Source organism: Jaculus jaculus, chromosome 5 (assembly GCF_020740685.1).
Source record: "Jaculus jaculus isolate mJacJac1 chromosome 5, mJacJac1.mat.Y.cur, whole genome shotgun sequence".
Lineage (NCBI taxonomy): Eukaryota > Metazoa > Chordata > Mammalia > Rodentia > Dipodidae > Jaculus > Jaculus jaculus.
The window spans coordinates 99,195,980-99,222,298 of record NC_059106.1 but is presented as its reverse complement, the minus strand read 5'-3'; the positions used below and the strand labels follow the sequence as shown (position 1 = coordinate 99,222,298).

The window sequence follows — 26,319 nt, the reverse complement described above, 5'->3', positions numbered from 1 at the left end:
CAGGCTGTAAACTGTCCACCAACACCTTGCACAGACTTCACTAAGCTTTCAATTGCTATTCTCCACCTAAGAGCAACCACATCCATGAGCACTTCTCAGCTGCAGCTTCACATGAACAGGAGCCTTCACATGCTCGATAAATCCACAGAGCAAACCTCTAAGAAGAAACATCACCCTCAGTTTTACAGATGAAATCAGCCACTTGCAGGAGCCAACTCTGGGACCAGAGGTCCAGATCCCAGTGTGGAACTTGCAGGAACAACACTGAGACCCAGGGGTGCAGATCCCAGTGTGGAACTTGCAGGAACAACACTGAGACCCAGGGTTGCAGATCCCAGTGCGGGGCTTGCAGGAACAACACTGAGACCCAGGGGTGCAGATCCCAGTACGGGGCTTGCAGGAGCCAACTCTGGGACCAGAGGTCCAGATCCCAGTGTGGAACTTGCAGGAGCAACACTGAGACCCAGGGGTGCAGATCCCAGTGTGGGGCTTGCAGGAGCAACACTGAGACCCAGGGGTGCAGATGCCAGTGTGGGGCTTGCAGGAGCAACACTGAGACCCAGGGGTGCAGATGCCAGTGTGGGGCTTGCAGGAGCAACACTGAAACCCAGGGGTCCAGATCCCAGTGCAGGGCTTGCAGGAGCAACACTGAGACCCAGGGGTGCAGATGCCAGTGCGGGGCTTGCAGGAGCAACACTGAAACCCAGGGGTGCAGGTCCCAGTGTGGGGCTTGCAGGAGCAACACTGAGACTCAGGGGTCCAGATCCCAGTGCAGGGCTTGCAGGAGCAACACTAAGACCCAGGGGTGCAGATGCCAGTGTGGGGCTTGCAGGAGCAACACTGAGACTCAGGGGTGCAGGTCCCAGTGCGGGGCTTGCAGGAGCAACACTGAGACCCAGGGGTCCAGATCCCAGTGCAGGGCTTGCAGGAGCAACACTGAGACCCAGGGGTGCAGATGCCAGTGCTGCCTAATGCCATTTGACCCAAATTCATGTTTGAATAGTCTCCACAGACACTGTCACTTTTTGCTCTGGCTTCAGTCCGCCAGACTTCTGAGGAGACCACGACTGGCTTTCTGACTTGTACCCTATCTATGATGTCTGCTGGAGGGGTGGAGAGGGGTGATATTCAGTGGCAACTTTCCCAGGGCAAAAGTAGTTGGTGCAAATCACTTACGATCTTTTTTATTTCCCCATTATTTTTAAAAGTAACAACAAAACAAAAATAAAAACAGAACTATGAGTAAGCAGCCTCCATTAGAAAACTTTTCCAAGAAAATCTGTGAAGAGATTGCTTTCCACACCACCTTCATCTTGGCAAACTCAGAAACTACCATGGGAAACTATGGAGCTGAAAGAAGCCCTTGCAGTCTGCTGTGAGCAGTTTGTGCTGCAAAACAACAGGCTACCTTACAATTTCTCAAAATGGAAAGTTAGCTTTAGAAAATTTCAGCAGCACAAACAACATAAAAATGAAAACAGGCTTTGAAAAAATATAACTGGCCTAGAGAAAGTTTCTCATAAAATTCAACGCTGTCTGCAAAGGCCCTGCATGGTACTAAAACACCAAGGCACAATGAAAGGAGTCAATCCTTTACTGGAGGGAAGACATTGGCTTCCTGCAGAGACCAAACCTCCTGTTCCAACCATCTTTGTGTGGAAGTGCACGCCAGCTCACCTGAAAGTCCACAGGGGATATTTGTCTCTGAACTGTCAAGTGGGTCTGTATCTGCAAAATCCATCATCCTCTCTTCAAAAACTTTGGGCAACCAGCCGCCTTCATTTCAGACCCACTAGCGCTGAACAAACCACAAAGGTTTGCAGCACAGAACGAACACAGAAAGAGCTCATAAGCTTTATGCTAGGACCCAGAAATGTAACTGGCATTTATTTTGTACAAATGCCCTGCCCAGGAAGCTGGGAGTCTAAATTAAAAAGAGCCTCTTCCTTCAATTTTCCCAGATAGAGGCAAGTGGCAGATCGATGTTAGGCTCAAGAAGAGGAATTTAAATACCGTACATGCATCTCTTTTCAAAAAGAGCAGAGAAGCCACTTCAGATTTTGCCAGACAAAACCCTGTCGGCAGGAGGGCGGCTTCCTCAATGAGGCTGCAAAGGTGTTAGGAGAGGCCAGGAGAGGGAAGATAAAGGGCCATTTGGGTACAAACCCCCCACCAACTGGGCTTTTTTTCTGAAGTGTCTCCTTTTCAACAGGGAAGCCTTTTAAAAACTACATTTGCTTTGCATCCCTACCTGAATGATAATGTGCCTGGATCCAATTTCACCTTTTGTCAAGGACAGGGGTGAGAAACAGTAAAACTGTGGTATCTTAAAAAACAAAAACAAAAAAACAAGCCCTTAGCTAACACTAAGGGGGTGGGGAGTAGGAGGGCCAGATTCCTTGCCCAGCGCTAGTGACCGGCCCGCAATACTCGAAAAACCACAGTTCTGTATCTGGATAATACACCCACCAGTGTAAAGAAACCTTCGTCTTTCACAGCCTCCAAAAGTCGTTTCATTCCTAACAGCTCAGGGAGTCAGCAATCAGAACATGTATATGGAAAAAAAATTAAAGCTCAACCTCACCCAGAAAGAGCGCAGAGAAAGGGGCAGTCAGATGTACGTTGAAGAAGTGCTTATTATTATGCAAATGAAGAAAATCCCATTCTATAGCACTTCAAGGCTGGGTTTCTGCAAATAAATGTTAAAATCACCCTTCCGGCAAACCAACCACTACAACCTCCCCTCACTCTTGGAAAAACCATTGCTGCAGTGTAGAAGATCTGTGGAACTTCTTAAGGAAAACTGTGTCTTCTTTGGAGGCTGGAATGGGTTAGGGTTTTAATAAAAAGCTCCCAAAAATCCGATCCCAAAATTAGTCAAAACACCTCGCCCCATGGAGGGGTGGCATGGTCACCATAGTTCGAAATCAGAAAGCAGTCCAATAATACATTCCTGGAAACTTCGCTCTTTCGAAGGCTATGCGGTGTGTCACCGTTATTTCTGGAATGCACAATTTACCAGAACCGGGTTATTTCGCGTGCGTACAGTACAGTGTAGGTTTTGGAATCGGTCGGTCGTCGCCTGGGTTCCTAAAAGACTAGTCATTCTGTCAAGCAGATGAAAATAACGGCGCGAGACGCCCTCCAGGTGGTTGTCTGACAATTTTTACCATTTAGCACTGTGGGTTATTAGTAAAGCCAGGGTTCTTAAGCAGCTGAGGGCATTTTTTCTGCAAGTTACCTTTCAGACCCAGAGAAGGACCAACCCGGTAAACAGCCTGGGGCAACGAGACCCTCGTTCACCTAGCTCCCTTCCACCTCCACGCCCCGAAACGCTAACAAACCAAAAATTACAGGCGGACAGCAAGCGACCCAGGCCGGCCGCAGCGCAGAGCGGCAGAGCCCCCCACCGGGACTGGGGCCCGGAATCGGCCGAGCCGGCCCCTCCCCCAAAGCAGCGGGGCGGCAGAAGGAGGCGACCCGCGGGGCCGCTCGGCCCCGGGACCCCGGGCGGCCACCCTCCCGCCCCCGCGCGCCCATCCCGGGACACTAGTGGTCGAGGGGGCTGGTGCGGGCCTAGGAAAATCTCCCCAAGCCGGGCGGGCCGCGTCGCCGCAGGAGTTTGCGGGAGTGGCGGGGGAAAGCAAGTCTGCGAAGGAAATGTTTGCAAACTGAGGACGGAGGTGCGAGGAACGCCGAGAATCCCCGGCCGGGATAAAGGCGCAGTGCTGGCAAGCGACCAGGGCCAGGGCCGCGCAGAGGGGACGAGAGCACGGAGGAGGCACCGGGGGTGGTCCGCGGTCGGCGCTTACCTGCATGGTGACGACGCCCAGCTCCTCGGCCGCCAGCCTCCGCATCTGGCTGGCCAGCACTTGCGCCTCGTCCAGGATGGAGAAGTCGGCGTCGGCCCCGGCGCCCAGGAGCCAGCACGCCAGCGCGCCCAGCAGCCAGAGCGGCGGCCGCGGGGCCCCGACCCAGCCGGGACGGCCGCGGCTCCCCGCCGCCTCCGCTTCCTCCAGCTCGCGGGCCATGCTGCCTCCCGCCACTCCGCGGCCGCCGGCTCGGGCGCGGGGACGCCGCGAGGACGCCGCGCGAGGGGCGCCCGGGCCCGCTCGGCACACCCCGCAAAACTTTGCTCGCCTCTGCGCCGCCGGCTCGGGCTCAGGGGGCGCCGGGCTGCAGCGCGGGCGCGCGCGCGGCCACCATCGCGGGCGGCGGGCGGCGGGCGGCGGGCGGCGCGGGAGCTCCCGGCGGCTCCGAGACCGCGGGGCCCGCAGGCCGAGCAGCGGCGCTTTCGCTTCCGCGAGTCCCGGCGCGCGGAGCAGAGGGCGGCCGCGCCCCGGGAGGAGGAGCGGCCACCGCGCGGGGAGCGAGGGAGGTTTAAAAAACACACTGAAAGAAAGAAAGAGAGGAAGCCAGCCAGAGGCGAGGGAAGGGAGGTGTCTGGTGCCACCACGCCGCGCTCCGGCTCCGCGCACTTCCCGGCTCCGCCGCCGCCGCCGCCGCGGCTGCGGTGATTTATGGACGGAGGCGGAGGAAGGCGGGGAAAGGCCGCGGTCGCCCCTCCCCTCGCCGCCTCGCTCCCGCCTCCCAGCGCCCCCAGAGCTAGGGTCCAGACCGGCCTCTGGCCGGGGACCCTGCTGGCCTCGCGGCTGGGACCGCCAAGACCTTCTCGTGGCCGGCGCCGCGACCCCCACGCGCGCTCTCCGCCTCGGCCCACCCAGCGATCGTGGGTCCCGCTCGTCGCAGGTTCCACCCGTCCCAAGTCTCTAAGTTCCAGGACTTTCTGCTGGCATATTGGGGAAGGAGGCGACTTGCCATTTGAGCTTCGCCTTCCTTTGCTTCGCTGTTATGAGTAACAATAGATTGGCTCTCATGGGAGCAGCAGACTTCTTGTAGGAAACCACTGGCCTGCACCGTGCTCTGGGGGTCTACACACGTTATCCTTTAATCCCTACAGCATCTCTAGGAGATAGTGTCTTGACCCCTAATTTTTAGATAACAAAGACAGAGGCTTAGTAAGGTGGAACAAACAGCTAAAAGGTCACCCAGGGCTAAGCAGCAGACCCAGAGTTTAAGCACAAGCCTTACTCCAAGGCCTTTGCTCTTAAATAGTTCTTTCTTTGGAAAACCATCTGATTTCATCGAAAGCAAAACAAAGATGAAAATAAAATTGAAGCAGAGTTCACAGCACACACCTGCTCTCTCAAGCATGGGTAGGCAGGTTTACCCTTCCTGTTTGCTCCTACTGGGCCAGGCTCTCTGAGAACACACCTGAGCAGCAGAAGAGCTGATACTTAGTGCTTGTTTCACTTGACAGTAAAGCCTCCATTCACTCTTTGATGATATTATACTAAAAACCCAGCTTCGCTTAGAAGTAGTCCCTGGTTCATCATATATCATTGAGAACATTTCAGTATTTTGAACCCCCTACCCACCCATGTTGTCTCTGGTACATTAGTATATTTTTCCATTGTGTGACACTCTCCACTCTATGTCCCTCATTACAGACTCATTATGATCGGGGCAGTATTTAGTATTTGTGATGTTTCTCTTACATAGTGAAACAAGGGTGGGCTTCTTAAACTCAGGGACTAACCCTGTGTTCTTTCCATCATACATACATAGCGAGAGAGAGAGAGAGAAAGAGAGAGAGAGAGAGAGGGAGAGAGAGCATGTATGTCCTGGTAAAATGAAGTAAAAACCTATATGTGTATTTGAGCTATCATTTGTTAGAAACTTGTTTGTGTCATTTTATTCTTGCTCACTGCATTAATAAACAAGACAGGAAAAGAGGAAAGAACTAAGATAGCAATGTCACCTAAGATCGATGTTTGTGTTGGATTCCTCCAGATGACCATCGGCAGGTTGTCACACAACTCTATCCTTCTGCAACTCCTTCACGGTGGCCTTTCCTTCATTTCATTTGATGCATTGGTATCTCTTGAGGTCCTACTTCTTCAAATTCTAATTCTATGCCACATTTTTTCATTCTAAAGTTCTTTTAGAGTTCTCTCATCCACCCTCATGCCTCCAGTGATTCCCCAAATGTCAAAGTTTTGCACACTTAATAAGCAAAGCCCGGCTTCCTTCTTGGACCAGATTTGTTTTGTTTTTGTTTTTGTTTTTTCCCAACCATTTCTGGCTTCTAGGTAGATTTGGATGAACACTCATTTCCATACTGTTTGCTTTCACATTCCACCATATTCCATGTATGTGGCTACAGATCTGGGTGGATACCACCCACTTTCCAGGCTAAATACCTCACTATGTCCATCTCAGCTCTTACCTATCTCTACTTTCCATCCCCACATTCCCACTGGATGGCCACAGTCTCCTTGTGGTTTCTATACTGACAATGTAAGATCTACCTTGAATTTTGTGAAATTGTGCACCAAAATCTAATGTCTCTCTGACACCCCATCATAGTGAAGTAAGCAAAACACAGCAAATAAGGCTCTCTGTACTCTAGCCTGTCTGCCTTTCTGGCTTTACTCTGCCCCTGCCATAGGCTAACACCTCCAGAAAACATGTGCTGATAGTCTCAAAAGCCTTCCCCTTCTGCCACCTGGTAAGCCCCCTTTTCAACGGAGATGTCACTTCTTTAGTGCCTTCTCTGACTCTTATCCCACAGAGGTTTCTTTGGTGCCCCCGTGCTCTAGTTCTCTCAACATTTCACATTCCCTGCCAACATAGAACAAGCACTACTGGATCATCCCCTTGCAAGCTCACTTTTTCTTTACCTTAATGTTTCTCAAAATGTGGTTAGCCAAGCACCTTGTGAGCTTTGGGGTACTCTTATTTCATTGCATATCCTGGGTTTTATCCCTGGTCTACTGTAGCAGAGCCTCTGGAGATGGGTGTGGGTCCTGGAATACGCACTTTCCACCCCACCCATTATGAGTCTATGTGCCACTGCTTGGCTGCAAGCAAGCTCCCAGGATGATGTCTCATGCATCACAAAGCTCTAACTCAATAGCTAGGAAAGATCAGGACAATTGTCATGTCGCTTTTGGGCAAAAGTTTCAAAGAAACAGTTATTTGACCAAAATAACACAAGTTTTATATGTTAGTGTCAATATGCAACCCAAGGCTTCAAGCACCGAACTGCTGTCTCTGGCCAACTGGGCTGGGGTCAGAGAGAATGTTTATTCTCACACATATTGGTACATGATTTAACAATGAAAACTTGTTGCTGATGTTGAGCTGATCCTTTGTGTCTGCAGCCCATGGCAGTGAAGCTGGGCTAGGGATCAAATCTTGATCCGAACTAATAACTTTGTTGGTAAAGCAACTGATTGGACCAGGGTGGTCATGACAGTAAAGTAGCCATCATTCACAGAAAAGTGACTTGCTGGGAAAAATGACTCTCAAATGTTGTACTATGAAATACCAGAAGGGAGCCAGGCATGATGGTACATGTCTATTTATTTTATTTTTATTGTTTTTAGATAGAGAGAGAGAGGGAGGGGGAGAGAGAGAGGAAAAAGAGAATTAGAGTGCCAGGGGCTCAGCCCCTGCAATTGAATTCCAGACGCTTGCACCACCTACTGATCATATGCCACCTGTGCTTGCCTCACCTTTGTGCATCTGGCTTATGTGGGATCTGGAGAGTGAAACATGAATCCTTAGGCTTTGCTGGTAAGCTCCTTAATGGCTAAGCCATCTCTCCAGCCCATATGTCTATAATATTATCATATGGGAGACAGAGGCGAGAGGATTGCTGCAAATTTGGGGCCAGCCTGGACTACATAACAAGACTGTCTCACCAACAACAAAAAATGAAAACAAGGGCTGAACAGGTGGCTCACAGGTTAAGCAGACTTCTTGTAGGGCCTGACACTGCCCAAGTTTGCATCTCCCTCCAGGACTCATGTAAACAGCTGGGCATGACCACACACATGCCTGTAACCCATAGTCACATAGGGGAGCAGAGACACAGAACACAAAACTCAGCAAGTTTCCAGGTCCATAAGACTTCAGCTCAAATGAAAATTGGTGGAAGAGTGATGGTACAGGCACCTGATATTCTACTGCAGCTATTACAGGCACCCTGCCACATGGGGCACTGCAAGGAGACACACACATGCATACACCACAACAGACACAAATAAACAAAAAGATCAAAACAACAAATAACAAAACCCCTAAATACAAAGAGGTAAAAGCAGTTAAGTAGTGAAACTAAAAGGTCATGGGAAGAGGCATAAGGAACCATGATTTCCTTTATATGTCAGAAAAAAAAATATATATGTAAAATCAGATATATGAGTGTATATGTGATATATATTGATATATATGGATTTAGATCTCACATATATACATTTCCATGTGTACATTAGTGTATGTATCTCTATATAGGTCATATAATATGCACATACAGTACACACATATGTTTGAATATGCTTATAGGTGTTTATGCAATTATACCTCAAGAATGTGGGTCCAAAACCTGGAATTGGATTCCAAGAGCAATATTTACCTGTTTATTTTCGGTAAAGCATCACTTCTCTTAGCTTCAATGTCTTCACCTGTGCAATGTAAACTCTACCTTGCAGGGCTTTGGTGAAAAGGCACATAAAGTCCTTACTGTGGCCCCCATTAAACATGAAGGAGAAACCATCATGAAAAAGCTAAGAAAGCCAACCAGGGAGAAAGGAGAGGAGTGCACAGACCTCATGGCCTCAGACACTATCACCCAGTCCCACACTACCTTGACTTCAACACATTATCAGTCCAAATCTAGTTGATGTGTTATACCAATGATAGACACTTTCCTCCCTTTTGGAGTTCTATGGATCACTTATCTGTTCTAGACAAAGAGAGTACTTTACAGTTATGTGAGCCACAAAATGATGAAGAAAACCTGGTAAGAGGGTCACAGCTGTTCCCAGACAAACATAGACCACCATGAAACTAGTCTGGTAGACTGGCTTCTCTCCAGAGTGGCCCTGAAACACTTGCTTATGACCAGGTTGGACACTGGGTCATTACCTTCTTCATGTGGCTCTGCACATTGTTCTTCTTGGTGTTGTCCTGCAGTGGTTGATTAGCCACCTGCAGCAGAATCACCTGCGAGGAACTGTGACTGCCTCAGAAACCCAAGAAATGTTAGAGCAAAGAACTGGGGAAAGTATTAGCAAAGGCCCTAGGTCAGTAACCTTGTGCAAGAAGCTTCAGCAACTGTTCTGCTCCTTGACTCCTGAAGAATAAACCAGAGTCCTCACCAAACTGTCTGCTCTTCTTTATTTGGGCCATGCAAAGCCACTTCAGTGACAAACCACCTCAAGGTACTCATGAGCCAAAATGCCCACCACAGAAGAGCTCTGTCAAACTATCATGAGGAACTCTTGTTCAGATTTCCAAAAATGTGATGTGGAGCCTCCAAGCCACCATGATCTCTTTGCATATGCTTAGGTGGCAGTAAGGCCCAAGTGAGTGAGAACCCCTCAGTGTGATGCTGCTGGCAGACTCCTCATTTAAATCAGTACCCAGCCACAGCTGTACTAGGTAATAAACAGAAGAGCTCAGGAAAACAGAACCTGCACCTTAAGGTGCAAAGCTGAGGACTTGCTCATGAGCTCCTGCAAGGCAGACATGTCTTACTCACAGGAGTGGAAATGGTGGGTGGGCTACTCTGAACCCTCAGGGTCTGCAGCTCCCTGCTTTCCACAGTCTTCCTGTTGACTTTCATGAATCATCAGAGTCAACATTTCTTTTCAGATCAAGAGCTAGGTGAGATGGAGTAACAGTAACAGATAATTTCTAAGGTCCCACCATGGGTTGAGGGATGCATATGGCACACAGCATATCCTTTTGTGACCACATAGCATGCTTCATATAACCTATCCCTTAGCATCCAAACAGAAAAGATAGGGACTGAGGAAGGGCACAGTGGTTAAAGACATTTTCTTACAAAGTCTGCCAGTCCAGGTTCAATTCCCTAGCCACACACACAAAACCAGATGGGCATTCATTTGCAGTAGTGAGAGACCCTGGCATGGCCATACACACACATGTATAAAAAAATAAAAAAATTTAAAGATAGAAAAGACAAGATCATTACAATTTTAAACACAGGGAAATTGAGGTTTCAAAAAATTAAGGAATTTGACCCCATTTACAAGCTATTGAGCAGCAGAGCTCAGATGAAGCTCCAATTCCAGATGATTCCAGGCTCAATTCTCTTTCCACTCTTGCCATGCACCTTTCTGAATGACAAATAAAAAAAGAATTAGAATAGTTGCTCCCCTATTCCTATCTACCAAACATGTTTTTCTCCTCTGGTTTTTCGAGGTAGGGTCTCACTCTAGCTCAGGCTGACCTGGAATTCACTCACTATGTAGTCTCAGGTTGACCTCAAACTCACAGCGATCCTCCTACCTCTGCCTCCGGAGTGCTGGGATTAAAGGTGTCTGCTACCATGCCCAGACCTCTATCAAACATCTTTATTTTCAAGGTGCAAATCACTTTTTCCTGTTTATTTCAACAAACATTATTTGAAACTTGCTATGTGCTGATTATTTTGCTGGGGGCTAAGGACACTGAGGTACATATGATCATTGTCTTTCAGAATGTTACAATCACCAGGAAAGACAAAGGATTTGAAGACAGAAAATACCACCTATAGTAAGCACCTTAGAGCCTTCCCATGCGCAGTTTCTGTGTCTTGAATTCCTGAATGCTCTGCTTCTGCCAGTCATTTCTAGAACCATAAAAGATCTTGGACTTCACCTTATTTTCAAGCCAACAAGCCTTCACACCTTTATGGATGCTCACAGAAGACATGAGATTCTTGGCTTAAAGACAAGGGACTTGCTGGTTATGGTGGCACACGCCTTTAATCTCAGCACTTGGAGGCAGAGGTAGGAATTTGGCTGTGAGTTTGAGGCTACACTGAGACTACATAGTGAATTCCAGGTCAGCCTGGGCTAGAGTGAGACCCTACCTTGCAAAACCAAAAATAAAAACAAACAAACAAATAAATAAAAAGACAAGAAAGTTGAGTGCTCAAGCAATGGCAGGAGGCCAATGGTCAGCAGTTATGCACATCCTCCAAACCTGATGTGCAAGAGGACTAGGTGACAATTTCACATACCAGGTGGCACTGAATGAGAAGAGCTCTAAGCTTAAAGATCCTAACTCTTTTATAATGAAATGCAACCCCAAAATACCCCTTTTTGCTGGCTTGCAAAGCCTGACAATCTGGATTCAATTCCCCAGGATCCACTTAAAGCCAGCTGCACAATGTCACATGTGTCTGGAGTTTGTTTGCAATGGCAGAAGGCCCCATTGTGCCCATTTTTTCCTCTCTCTACTTCAAAGTAAATAAATAAAATTAAAAATTAAAAATATCCTTTCCTGTGAAGGAGATAAATTTAATATATTGGATAGAAAGAAAAATGTCCCTTTTGCTTCAAAGAAAATTACTATGTGTACTTAGCCAGGTTATTGGCTAAAAAAAAAAGTTTGGAAAATATAGTGCAGAATACAAACAAAGGAAGCTATCATACTAGTCACAAGGTAGGGAGAGCCACAGGAAACCCATGGGCAATTGTCTCCTCACATTATCTCCTTCTAGGCTACATAGATGGGAAGGGGAAGTCTTCCCCAACCATTCTATCTGGGGTTGTAGCTCTCATTACTCTCCCTAAGAACTCCTACCACCCTCCTCTCCATTATACTTTTACCAGCTAATGCAAAATGGATCTGCTTACTGAATTAATTTACTGAAGCCTGATGAAGGCAAGAAGTTTTGTAGGTTTTGCCAATATGTCAACATAGTGCCCAGAACATCATAAGCACTCAAGAACTCTTTGTTGAATTGATGAATTGGTATGGGAAGCTCTAGAGAGTTGTTTAGGAATTTGGCACTGGAAAGGGGATTTCATCTAACTTAATAAGGGCACAGAAGGCCCCTTGCACATAACAGGACAACTGAAGTGACACCAAGGATAAATAGAGTTTGTCAAGGAAAAAAAGAACTAAACAATTTGGACGAGAGCAGAGCATTCCAAAATATACAAAGATCAAAACCATCCAGCATGGAGAATTGGAAGTTTGGAGTTTTACAGCATTAGTGTGGGGAGGCTGCATGAGACTGCTGATGAAGACAGCTGCAGTGCCCTTTCTCCAGTCAGGGAGCCACAAAGAGCTTTAAACTGGGGAGCAACTCTTTAAGAGGATTATGCTGTAGCTATGTGTAGGATGGCTTTAAGACAGGAACTGCTTTCTCATGGGTTCTTTGACTAATATATCTCCTAATATATTAAAATATTTTAAAGAGAGCATTAAAAATTTAAGGAAAAGTATGATATAGAATTTTACTTAAGCAAAACAAAATAAAAATGTACCCGGAACTATAGCCAGAATCTTCAAAATTGTGTCATAAACCAAGTAGTAATAATTTAAGCATCACCTTAGGGCGGCATAGAGAACCAAGAGGAAGAAGTGACTCTCAGCTGGCCTTTCCTTTATTCTTTTTTAAAAAGTATTTTATTTGTGTAATTTTTTATGAGAGAGAGAGAAGGAGAGAGGGAGGCAGATAGATAATGAGTGTGCCAGGGCCTCCAGCTGCTGTAAACTAACTCCAGACGCATGCGCCACCTTGTGCTTCTGGCTTACCTGAGTCCTGGGGAATTGAACCTGGGTCATTTGGCTTTGTAGGCAAGCACCTTAACTGATAAGCCATCTCTCCAGGCCTTTTCCTTTATTCTGAAATCAAACAATACTTTCTTTCCATGGGATTGGTAATCCCTTGATTATATGAAATAAGCAAGGTGATTATTTTCTTCTCACCAAAGTTTAAGTTTTTTTTTGTTGTTGTTCTAAAAACACATTTAAGACTGATGGAATTATCAAAGAAATCAAATTTAAATAAGGCCGGGGTGAGCCTCTACTATGGGGACTATGCTACTTGCTGTAAGCACGTTCACTGGTTAGGAATGCTGGATATGGAAACATGAGGTGAAGCAGCCCTAAGAGGTGTCAGCCTGGCAGGCTGGTACCCAGGCTGCAGTTGGAGAGATGGAACAAAGGAGACACCATGGGCTGCTGAGTGGAGAAACAGGGACTGAATAAGGAAACATGTCGCAGCTCATGTTTTCAGAGTTGTTCTCAGGTTGTAGGTATGATGCTATATTTTAAATGTTTTTTTTTTTTTTTTTTAATTTGAGAGCGACAGACACAGAGAGAAAGACAGATAGAGGGAGAGAGAAAGAATGGGCGCACCAGGGCTTCCAGCCTCTGCAAACGAACTCCAGACGTGTGCGCCCCCTTGTGCATCTGGCTAACGTGGGACCTGGGGAACCGAGCCTCGAACCGGGGTCCTTAGGCTTCACAGGCAAGCGTTTAACTGCTAAGCCATCTCTCCAGCCCATGATGCTATATTTTAAAGGGAATTATCTTGTTAATATCTAAGCCTTTGTGAGTCATGATAATAATAGTATTTCTTGTGTTTTCGCTAGGTTTAGGCAATATGCTATTTAAAATGGATTATTTCAGTTTATCTTTGCAAAATCTTTTCCATAGATACAGTCATCAAAATATTTTACAGATTAGGAAACTGATATTTAGCAAGGTTGAGTTTTGCCTAAAGTGTCAGCAGTAACATGTGGTAGTGTTACAATTTAACTCTAGGCCACATCTCTAACTTACACTGATGTCTGTCTCATAATAACAGGTGGATGTTATGGTCAAATCCAGTTTGCAAAGGAAGAAAAATAATCAGAAAAATAAGACCATGAACACATGTCTGTATAAAGCCAAAATACAGGAACTTAACCACTAACCACCTGAAGGCTCAGAAACACTGATGGTGTGAAAGTTATATTTTATCAATTTTATGTGGCTGATGTGACCTTGAATTATTATATGAGTAACTTATTGGTAAATGGGTAAACCAGATTTGGAAATTATAAGGTTTTTTATTGGGCTGGAGAGATGACTCAGTTGTTAAAGGTGCTTGTTTGCAAAGCCTGATGACCTGGTTTCAGTTACTCAGTACCCATGTAAAGCCAGATGCACAAAGGTGTGCATGTATCTCAGGTTCGTTAGTAGAAGTAGGAGGTCCTGGCATGCCTATACACACATACTCTCTCAAATAAGTAAATAAAAACTGTTTTTAAAATTTGTTATTACTCATTCACACTGAGGATTTTGCTGATACTAGGAAGCAAAACTGTGACAAACATATTCCCTAGTCTTAGGAGCTTCCTGTTTAATGCCAACCAAGGGCAGAGAGTGGATTAGAAATGCAAGAGTAAGTAACTCCAAGTGAGAAAATTTCCAAAAGGTAGACATCATGCAGGTCACTTTTAGGAAGGTCACTTTTGGAGGACTACTCCTTTTCTACTGATATCCCACAGCCCTGGAGAATTTCATAATTCTGACTGCAGCAGCAGATGTATGTCCAGAGAATTGTAACTTTATGCACAGCCCCATGAGTCAAGAGTCTGTAAGTGGCCAAGCAGCCTCTTGTTAATATTATTCTAAAAATGCAAGGTGGGTAGGAGCCTCCAAATGAGGGCAAAGGCCTTGTCTTTCACCTGCCAGTCATCACTCTAGTTTCCGCTGCTCCTTTAAATCTGCTCTTGACACCAGATTCCCACCTTTGGCACCCCAGGTTTGATGAATCCTACTGGATGCATTCCTTCAGAGGTCACCTCATTTGGATAGCTCTCTTTCTGACACTGTGTAACTTGAATCTGATTAAATCATTTCATTTCTTCAATGCTTAACAATAATGCCATATTATCTTCAGGATGAAATGGACAATTTTAAGCACATAAGGATTTTCACAATCTAAATCCAGACATGCCTTCCTATTTCTCTTACCACCTTCCTGCCATAAGAACTTCTATCCTGTGCCCTAGCCCAAACAAGCTACTCCAGTTTCTACCGTCCTCTGGTCCTCTGCTGCTTGCCTCTGCCCAGGAGGCTCATCTGCCTGCTAAGACACTCTGACTTTTTGTTTGTTCGATTTTTGTTTTTGTTTTGAGGCAGGAACACACTTTAGTCCAGGCTGACCTGGAACTCACTCTGTAGTTCCTGGCTGGTCTTGAACACATGCTGATCTTGCAGGTGTATGCCACCATGCCTAGCTAACAATCTGATTTTTCATTCATCTGGAATCACTTCCCCTAAAAACTCGGGAGAGACAGATGCCTCCTCTTGACACCCTCTCTTAGTCCACATTGGGCATCACATTTTCACTCTCCATTGCATCTCTCAGTGCTGACTTTGTTTCTCAGAGGGCAGCCTTTCCCCTTAGGGGAAAAGCAACTTGTTTTAGGCCTTTTAATGTCTTACTCCTCAGCAGCAAATGGTACATAGTGGGGACTTAATAAACATTTGTTGAATTAAGAAACGTATTAATGAATAATGAATGAATGAGTGAGTGAGTGAATGAGTGAAGACATTCTAGAGACTGGTAAATATTTCCAGAAATATCACATTCAATACTTACAGGGCAGGCAAATAATATATATGCAATAAGTAGTCATATGGATGTTTGTCCTGAGTACAGTGACCTCTTATTTAGGTACACCACTTGTGACCACTGTGTAGTGGGAGGGAGACAGAGACAGAACCAGAAAGACAGAGCCTAGACAAGATGTCCACTTTCTTCTTTGATAGTTGCTTATTCTGTTTTCAATTTTCAAGTAATGAGACTTTACACTTTCCCTGAGAGTATTGTGCCAATAAAATTAATATTTAAACATCAAGTGCACCAGGTGCTGTGGCACATGTCCTTAATCTCAGCACTCTGGAAACAGAGGTAGGAGGATCACTGTGAGTTTGAGGCCAGCCTTGGACTACAGGGTAAATTTTAGGCTGGCCTGGACTAGAATGAAACTCTACCTAAAAAAAAAAAAAAAAATCAAGGTTAAAAAAACATCAAATTTATCTTTATTCTTCCTATGAAGACATATGGTGTTTTATTCCCAGCACCGCAAAAGCAAAGCCCACTTATTCTCATATTCTGCTTATAATTTAGCACATAGTGGGTGTTTAGTTAGTGTTAACAGAGTTATAATATTCAGAAGGTTAAAAAATGTTATACAACTTTAATGAAACAGTGGGACAATAATTTTCTTTTGAAAAAAATCATTCAACTTAAATGCGATTTCTATTTTACAAAACCCTTGTCTTTTCCATGCATATGAGCATCAGGAGAAAAAAACATAAGCTGATGTCATAGTCAAAAAGATTTTTATGTGGATCCTAGCTACAGATGACTGGGCTTCTGTGTGAGAATGAAAATACTTAGTAGCAGAGGCCAGTAAGTTAAAAAGGAGACATAAAGGGAAGAGAAAGGAAGAGGGGAGGATACTTAATAGGTTGATGTTGTATATATGTAATTATAATGATTGTAATGGGGAGGTAATATGATGGAGAATGGAATTTCAAATGGGAAAGTGTGGGGGTGGGGAGGGAGGGAATTACCATGGGATATATTTTATAACCATGGAAAATGTTAATAAAAATTTAAAAAAAAAAGATTTTTAGTTCACAATCTTTCTTATTTTGATCATTCATTAACCTAACAATCAATGGATGAATTTAGGGGTGACTACCACACACTGCACAAAAATTCCCTTTGATTACAGCCCTTCCAGCGACCCTCAACTATCTTGTTCAGAGTTTTTAGGCAGTTCTTCACTGTTCTCACTGCTGCCTGAGCCTGGTCCTGCTACTGTGAAGCAGGCTGACTTGCTCCAGCATCAAAATGGACTCTGGCCAGGAACAACATTCCTGCACACTGCTGCTCCCTTACAGACCACCTCCTGACTCTGGACTGACATCCATAACCAGCATCGCCTAGTTCTTCCTGTGGGCCACGTTGGGACCCTCATCCTCATTCAGACCTTACAAAACCTGGATGAAGACACCATGATCTCTCCCTTTGGTAGACAAGAAAAAAAGCAAAACACTAAAAGATAGCAAGCTTCACAAACACAGAGACCTTGTGAGTCTAGGCACCAACTTGTCATCAGTGTAAAACTACCAATAACTCAATGACCTGTAGTCAGTATTGTCCACTAATGACAATAACAGGCAATAATAGCAATGACTGTGTATATGTAGAAACTCCAAGCTGTCTTTGGATACTGAGCCCCCGTCCCGCCTGACTACATTTATACCTTTATTTTTTGGTGCTTAGGATTGAACCCAGAGATTGGCACTCTGTTGCTATCTACTTATTCTCCTCCTTCACTTTTCCAAAAATAAGAAACTTAATTTTTTGCCTGGCAAAAACAGAGTATACTTCCCAGCCCTTCCTGCATCTCGGAACAGCCATGTGACTGGGGTCTGGCCAATGGCATGAAACAGAAGTAGGCAATTTCTAGGAACTTTATTACACTTTGACCATGTTCTGTCCCAAGAATACATGTTAAAGTATATATCACATATGCAGCTGTAAATATATTTTTAAAACCAGAGTTTTATGCAGAAATACCTTTTCCATGTGGTATACTCTGCTATCTTCTAGTTGATTTCATTTTTTGAAAATACTATACTGATTTTTTGATTTACAACTGAGTTATAACTCACAGTTCAAAAGCACTGCTTCATCCAGACAAAATCTTGGTTCTCTCTCTCTCTCTCTCTCTCTCTCTCTCTCTCTCTCTCTTATGTCTCTCTTTCTTTTCTTTGCTCATTCTCATCATTCTACCACTGAAACACAGGACCATTTTGGTCCATGAGCTCAAGAGCCCACCAAAAGGAATATCAAGATGGATGACACCTGCGTTTCGGACAGGTCCAATGCAATAGCAGATCCAAGTCTTAAGTGACAGAGACCCAAACCTGTATTTCCTTTAAGTCACTGCTGGTTTGAATTTCCTGTGATTCTGGCCCAAAACAAGTCTTCATTGATTATGCTAATGAGATGTGTGTTTGGTTTGAAATACATCTCTCTGTATTCCATTGCTTTGCTCTCCTTTGGGACAGGAGGGCAGAGGAGAAAGTCGTCCAAGTGTGTCTCCCTCTTATCTCTGCATTAGGCGGAGCCTTTGCAGGACCATTTTCCTCCCCCCATGAGACCAGTTCCCACTAGACATGATTTCCTTTCATTGAGTGGCCTCAGCCCATCATAGAGATATGACATCTTCTCCCTTTGCAGATGGCAGCCACATCCCATTGTGGTTTATCTCTGTGTTTGCATTTTAGAGGAACTAAAGACTTTAAGGGGTTTTGTTGTTGTTGTTTTCAGTTCCTCTAGACCCCATTTAGCTAGTTCTCTGCTTGAAATTTCCTCTATATTAAATACTTGAAAGTAGTTGATGTTTTCCTGACTAGTGTCTGATTCAACAATATACACAGTACATGGGGAAAGTTTCTCATTTCCTCCTAATCTTGGAAGTAGGCATTACTTATCTTCTTCCTCCTGCCTTATATATCATGTAACTGAGGCCTGGAAAAGTTACATGACCTGTCAAGGACTTGTGGTCAGTGGAGGAGCATCTAACTCCAAAGCCATTACCCTCATAACCAACTTGCAAAGAGCTTGCCTTTCTTCAGGATTCTTCTTTCAAAAAGTAATTGTTTTAACTTGTTCGTTTTCTTAGACACAAATGCTACTCCCAAGACGTAACTCCATGCTGTCTGCGTAGGTGGACTGCATCTTCCAAATACTCTCTCAAAGCAAGCTGATGTACTACAGATTTCCTCTGCCTTGGAGAAAGGCTCCAGCCTTCTCAAGGTCCTCTCCCCTGACTGGGGGAGTCCTTTCCCCCACTTTACATCAATTCTTAATTATTATTCAAGGACCACATTTACTCATTCATAAAATGTTTACTGAGTGCTTAGTATGTGCCCAAGGGCAGGGTCTGGGGTACAGCCAACATGAATGAGAACCTGTTCTTGTACTCAAAGAACTCATTGTTTAGGAGGGAAGACAGGTATATCAAATAAGCAAAGCATACAGGCAAGTAATGCTTTGCTAAGATCCAGTACCATAGCAGCACAATAGAGGGGCGGATCTTGAGCTGGTTCTTGAAACATAGGTAGATGAAGGGGAACATGTTAAGCTGAGGAGAGCAAGGCACACACAGATTCAATATTTCATTCTCGCTTACAACTGTGAATGAAGAAGAAATATAAAATACCTTTGCATTTAAATGTGTGTGGGGTTTTGAAGCAGGGTCTCACTGTAGCCCAGGTTGAACTGGAACTCACTCTGTAGCCTAGTCTGGCCTGGAACTCACTATGATCCTCCAACCTCAGCCTCCTGAATGCTGGGACTAAAGGCGTGCACCACCATGCCTGGCTTTATTTTTTATCCATACACACATATATATACTTAATCACAAAGCCCATATTTTATTTTTTTATTTACATGTTTTCATTTTTTGAGAAAAGGCATTGCCATGTAGCCCAGGCTTGGCCTTAAACTCACATTCCTCCTGCTTCAGCCTCACAAGTGCTATGGTTACAAGTATAAGCCACCACACCTGGACATACTTAGATTTTATAAAGGCACTATATATGTTGTATGTTTGTGTATAAATACGCACAGACTAGCTGGGCATGGTGGGGCACGCCTTTAATCCCAGCACTCAGGAGGCAGAGGTAGAGAATTGCTGTGAGGTCGAGGCCATCCTGAGACTACATAGTTAATTCCAGGTCAATCTGAGCCAGAGTGAGGCCCTACCTTAAAAATAAATAAATAAATACATACAGACTTAGAGACATTATAGCTGTACTATGTATATAAATATAGACACATATATCTTCATTTTTTTTCATTTTTTTTCATTTTTGTTATAGTAAACTAACACTATATAAAAGAATACAGATGAACAGAAGAATTAATGTATTATCAAGGCAAAGAAATCTAACTGCCCAGATCATATCTGCAACTGCAATCACCACAATAGCAGACACCTATGGAAAAATAATTGACATACAAGCCAGAGGCACACAATTCTGTGTAAGAGCATTCCTTTACAGGGAAGTTGAAATGGACCTTGAAGGCTCAAGTTTCTTTCTGGAAAGCTATTAAAGAATGGATCATATACTTGCTAATGTTTCAGCTGAAAGCAAGATATGAGTAATATAGGATATTTTCCACTGGTCCAAGGGAATTCACATCTATCAGTTTGCCAAAGGACCAAAATTAATCTAAAATTCCTTCTGCTCAAAATAGTAGTGCTCATGGAGGAAAAAAAAATCAGTTTAACATAACGCCACTGACAGCTCTCTGATAAAGTCTTGCAACAACTGCGCTCCCCTCCAATTAAACTCTCTGCTCCATCTTGGGGGCCCTCGTCCAGCTCAGCTCACTGAACAGCTGAGGTGACCTCAGGAATACCAGAGCTAGCTTGTGCATTGTTTTATTTCTTAGCTTACCTTGTCTTTCTAATTCATTTGTAAGGTTATTGAAGATGAACACTCTCTCATGTGTTAACCACTAACAAATCTTTCCAGCCCTATACTATCTTTTAAAGAAAAATTCCTCCCAGGGGTTCCAATTCTTTTTTTTAAATTTTATTATTATTATTATTATTATTATTTATTTATTTATTTGAGAGTGACAGACACAGAGAGAAAGACAGATAGTGGGAGAGAGAGAGAGAGAGAATGGGTGTGCCAGGGCTTCCAGCCTCTGCAAACGAACTCCAGACGTGTGCGCCCCCTTGTGCATCTGGCTAACGTGGGACCTGGGGAACCGAGCCTCGAACCGGGGTCCTTAGGCTTCACAGGCAAGCGTTTAACTGCTAAGCCATCTCTCCAGCCCGGGGTTCCCCTTCTTAAAGGTACATATGAATGACTTTGGGGAGAAGGTGTGGGGAAGTCCCACCAGACAAGATGGAAAGAAAAGAGTCCTTTTGACATCAAGAAGTAGATACCCTGATGCAGGGAGAAAGGTAGATGAGGAAAAGAAGCATGTGCCTGGTTGTCTTTAAACACAAGGGCACAGTGGTGAGGGGCCAGAGTCACTGCATGGTGAGCTTCAGTATCCCCAGAGCCATGAGGCTTGTTCTTGCTTCTCAGGGATGATGATAGCACTGCTGAGCTGCAAGACAGAGATAAGAGAAGCCAGGCAGGCAGGAAGGGACAGCCCTGACTAGCAAAGGAAGAATGCCTAGGCTTTTTGTGCACCTACAAAAAGCTATGGAAGAGAATGAGGTCATGAGCTATGTATATGAGTCCCTAAATATATGGTAGGCTAGAACTGCCAGGAGGAATCAGAATTCCTAATGTCTGGAGGTTGAACAGGAAGGTTCCCAGAGGTCTCCTTGTAATGAGATACCTGAAGGGATTGGCAGTAGTATGCCACCAGCCCCAGAGACATGCACCCTTGAAAACACCAGCAATTAGACCATATATCTATTACTGGGACAAAATACCTGAGCAGAAACAGCTTAAGGAAGAAAAGGGTTTATTCTGGCTTAAAGTTCCAAAGAGAAGAGTCCATCATGGTGGAAGAGCAAGACAGGAACAGGAAAGCTGGTATCACATAACCTAGTCAACAGGGGGGAAGTAGAGAGAGAAAGAACAGCAATGAGGGTTGGACTGTAATACTTCAAGGCCAATGACCCACTTCTTCCAGCAAGGCTCCACCTCCTAAAAGCTCCACAACTTTCCCAAACAGGTCCACCAGCTGGGAATTAAGTATCCAAATACATGAACCTGTGGGGGCAACTACATGCAACTAGAAACTAAAGCTGTAGGTACCAGCCAGATGCCAGAGAGAAGAGAAAAATAGCTATGAGGCATCATTAGCTGACAGGTCCCAAAGACCAGATGAGGTCTAGATACCCTCCAAACTTCAGGGAAGCCAAGTCATCTTCTCCCATACCCCTGCCTTAGAAGAAGGGGGAAGAAAGGATATACCTGGCAGGCGAATATCCCAAAGAGAACAAGTTTAAGGAGGCATTATTACTTAATGTATTCTTCTATATTTTTCTATTTGCCCAGTGGGTAGAGGATACTGTAGAACTTGAAATTCACCAGACACAAGTTTAAGTTATGAGCCCTTCACATATTCTTTTATTTCCCCTGAGAGGCTTCTTTTCTTCTGCTGCTTTATTTTTCTGTTCTTTTTAGGCAGGGTTTCACCCCAGCTTGGACTGACTTGGAACTTACCCTATAGCCTAGGCTGGCCTTGAACTCATGGCCATCCTTCTATCTCAGCCTCCCAGGTGCTGGGATTTTAGGTGTGAATCACTGAACCCAGCTTAAAAATTCTTCTCTCTCTTTTTTTGCTATAAATTTAACTTCACTACATTTTCTAGTCAGAGTTGGCTATGAGGACTATATATACAGAGAATAGCCATACTGCTTCCTTTTTTGAGATGGAACTTCACTATGTTGCCAAGGCTAGTCTCAAATCTGTGAACCCAAGTCATCCTTCCACCTTAGCCTACTAAATAGTTGGGAACCAGCACACACCACTGTACCTAGGTTTCAATATTTTAGTAAATGATTTGGATGACTTATAATTCACTAGTTGTGCTAAATCCATAAGGAGAGTTAATGGATTTCTATATAATAAAATGTTATTGAAAATTTGAAATAATGAATTATTATTGTTATTACTTGACCTACAAATGTAAAAGCTGGCCAGACATGGTGGCACACGCCTTTAATCCCAGCACTCTGGAGGCAGAGGTAGGAGGATTGCCATGAGTTCGAGGCCAGCCTGAGACTACATAGTGAATTCCAGGTCAGCCTGAGCTAGAGTGAAACCCTACCTCGAAAAACAAAAACAAAAACAAACAAACAAACAAACAAAAAAACAAATGTAAAAGCTGTTTTGCTTGTGTATGTGTGTACGTGTGGTTGGTGTGTGTGGTGTATCACATGCATGTGTGTTTGCACCATCCCATCTGTCTCTTGTGGCAGGGCCAGGGAGTGCTCCCCTGTGGTGGCCAGAGAAGAACTTGAGTGTCCTGTTATATAGCTCTTCCACCCATTATGACTTTGAGCTGGAGTTTCTTACTGGTGCTGGAGCTCGCTGTCTTTTGTGAGCCCTTGTGATTCCTTTGTCTCTGATCTCCTTTGCAGGCTTGGGGTTAGGTGTGTGTGGCTGTTCCCAGCTATTCACATGGGTTCTGGAGAATACAACTTGGGTGGTTTCAGGCCCCCTTCGGTTCTCATGCTTGTGTAGGAAGTACACTTAACTGCTGAGCCATTATTCCAGTCTCAAATTTACAAATTTTATATTTGCATATTCATTAATTCTGCTTCAAAGATCTTGTCAACTATTAATAGCCACATCCTAATGATGTGCAGAGCTTTGGCACAAAGGGGAAAGCTTTGTTTTTATAACCTTAATGTGTCTTAAAATTTGTCTCTCTTGTAATCTTCCTCTTACCAACTATATGCCATACACTTATCTGCACCAAGTAATTACTAAGGATAAGTAATTTTGAGCATAATGAGCAGTTGAGACTAAGTGTCATTGGATATGTATCATGTTCAAGTTTGTAGACCTATTTTGTGCTTGTAGATGTGTGTGTATTTATGAATGTTGCTGTGTGTGTGTGTGTGTGTGTGTGTGTGTGTGTGTGTGTGTGTAGAAGCAAGAGAGCAACCTCAGATGTCTTTCATTAGGTGTCATATATATATATATCTTTGAGACAGTGTCTCTCACTGGCCTGTAACTTGTTGAGAAGGTTGAACAATGAGACCCAGGGATTTGCTTTTCCCTGCCTCCCCAGCATTGGGATTGCTGTGCACACTACCAGACATGCTTTTTAAAAATGTGAGTACTGGGAATCAATCTCAGGTTCTCATGCTTGTACGGCAAAGCTCTTTATAAAGCTACTTCCCAACCCTATGGAATTTTTCTGACATTTTATTTCTTCTCAGTTCAGCAGCTCCAGATCTCTTTACAATCCACTCTGCCCCATTGTAGCAGAAACTGACTTTTGGATTTGCTTGCCCAAAAGTGGACTGATGAGCTGCTTCTTAGAGCACAGCCCGAGGAAGGAAAACTAACACTTGGGTTCATGTAAACTGAGAGTGAGCCTACTGCTTCTGCAGCTGTCACTGCTTCTATGTTCTTGTGGTGGCTGCCTCTGCTGACCATCACCATTCGTGTGTTCATTGAGCAGCACAAAGCAGCAATATGTGAGCGAGCAAAGGACAGGGAGGTGTGGGGGGGGGGGGGGAAGAAATTTTGATGTCCTAAAAATTCTTTAAACATTTGTTTAAAGGAAGAAGATTGAGAGGCATGACAGGATGAACTCTGTGGATCCAGAACACAAACACACTCCATTCACAAATGCAATCACTTTAAGCCCACTTGTTGCCTTCAACACTTCTGGGAGCAATTCTTTACTTTTAATGTCTGCTGCTTTCAATGGTATGGCCAGCATATCTTGCATGTACACATTGCTCTGGGTCAAGAGTACAACCAATTACTGAGGAAGTAGAGCAAAGAGAATGGCTTATGGTCACATGAGATTTGTTTCGTATTCCTTGTCAATATTGGTTACATGTGCTGCTCAGGGCAAAATTGAATGAAGGAAGAAGAAACCCAATTACATTTTGTTTTGTTTTGTTTTTCGAGGTAGGGTCTCACTCTGGTCCAGGCTGACCTGGAATTAACTCTGTAGTCTCAGGGTGGCCTTGAACTCGTGGCGATCCTCCTACCTCTGCCTCCCGAGTGCTGGGATTAAAGGTGTGCGCCACCACGCTCGGCTTCCCCAATTACATTATTTTAAGCAAGGATACTTTGTTGTAAGATCAACTCCAGGTGCAGTTAAAAATATAGGAACGTACCAATGAAAGAATAACACGGCAATATACTCAGAAAAGTTTTATATAAATTTTATAAGCTGTATTTTCACAGTTCTTTCCCAGGGTCCATTCTTAGTTTAAAATTTTTTATTATGAATATACTTAGTATGGATACATCATGTGTTGGTACCATCATTTCCCTCATCCCTGCTCCCATTCTGCTGGGGGCCTTCCTCAGTGGGGTTGCTGGTGTTCCCCATGAGGTTGTTGTTCATGCATTGTGTGAGCTTCAGTCAGTTACTGGAGGGAGGCAATGCCTCTGGGCATGATGTCCCAACCTGTAACTCCTACAATCTCTCTGCCCCCTCTTCTGCAAAATTCCCTGAGTCATGGTAGGTTAGTTTTAAGTCTACTTTAGGCCTGGACTTTTTAATTGGGAGATTTTTGATAACTGCTTGGATCTCCATACTTGTTACAGGTCTATTTAAGTGATTAATCTCATTTTGCTTTAATTTACATAGGTCATATAAATCAAGGAAATCATCCATTTCTTTCAGATTTTCATACTTTGTGGAGTATATGCTTTTATAGTATGTCCCTATTATTTTTTTGAATTTCTCTGGAATCTATTGTGATGTTGTTGCCTTTTTCATCTCTAATTTTATTTTATTTTTTTCCTTCTTGATCACACTTTATTGGAGAGCCTCTTGGTTAACAGGAAAGCTGATGGCGAGGGGCGAGGGGCACAGGAGTGTAGCTGCTTTTATAGGGCAGAATACTACGGGGCGCCTGCTGATTGGCTGCCATAGGCTCACCTGCCCACAAGAGCCACGGGATAGGCTCGGGACAAGGTGCGTCAAGCGCATGCGCAACCTCAAGCGAGGTTGGCGCCAAGGCGCTGCCTAAATAATGAATTGTTTACCTCAAGACTGGCAGGAAGCCAGCGCCATCTTGTAATGGCGTCTGCATTAGCTCCCTACAGTTCCCCCTTTTTTATTAACTTATGGCATCGCTCAGGAAAAATAGCCACCTTCCCGATCAGGTCCGCACCTCATGATGTGTTGACCGATCAAGGGAAGAAGTTCAACCTCCCCTTCCTCAGTGCAATGGGACAGATCCCCTGAGAGTGCAAAGGCGGCAGTCAAACGAAAGCTACCAGATCCCTGCCCATCCTCGTGCAATGGGTACTCTGAGACCCTGAGGGTGCAAGGGCCAGGGTAGCTATTTGCCTTTTAAAGCTGACAGCCAAATTTGGGGGGAGGAACCACTTTCCAAGGCAGCGAGCGCTTGAGAAATGACCATCTTGTCTCTCTTGGTCTGGGTTCGCAGGCGGCAAATCAACCAGAGGCAAAGTACGCATCCTCCCAGGCAGCACACCAGGAACATTCCCACTCCTACCCATTCCTTAAAATAAGAGAACACTCTTTAGATGGGAATTTAGGGCTGTCTGAGTCTCCAGGGCCATGGTAGTAGAGGAGGCCAAACTATTCAAAGTTTCAGCAGTCTGTACCGAAGTGGCCATGACCACACCGGCTGCTGTGGCAGCAGCTGCTATTGCGGCCACAGCCGCTATCACTGCTGCCGTGATACCAAAATCTCTTTTTTGTCTGAATAGCGATAGCT

The 26,319-nt window shown here is 44.6% G+C and overlaps 1 protein-coding gene across 1 annotated transcript in view; it reads right to left on the bottom strand.

Annotated features, from left to right (window-relative positions):
• The window catches only part of Cachd1 (cache domain containing 1), a 258,103-nt gene that overhangs the window by 229,092 nt on the left and 2,692 nt on the right, over positions 1-26,319 (bottom strand). Inside the window, exons 2-5 of the mRNA XM_045149156.1 lie at positions 18,961-19,084; positions 8,995-9,088; positions 4,479-4,846; positions 3,813-4,392 (exon numbers count right to left, since the gene is read on the bottom strand). Of these exons, the coding sequence (XP_045005091.1) occupies positions 3,813-4,392; positions 4,479-4,846; positions 8,995-9,088; positions 18,961-19,084 (1,166 nt within the window). The remainder of the gene's footprint in view (positions 1-3,812; positions 4,393-4,478; positions 4,847-8,994; positions 9,089-18,960; positions 19,085-26,319) is intronic.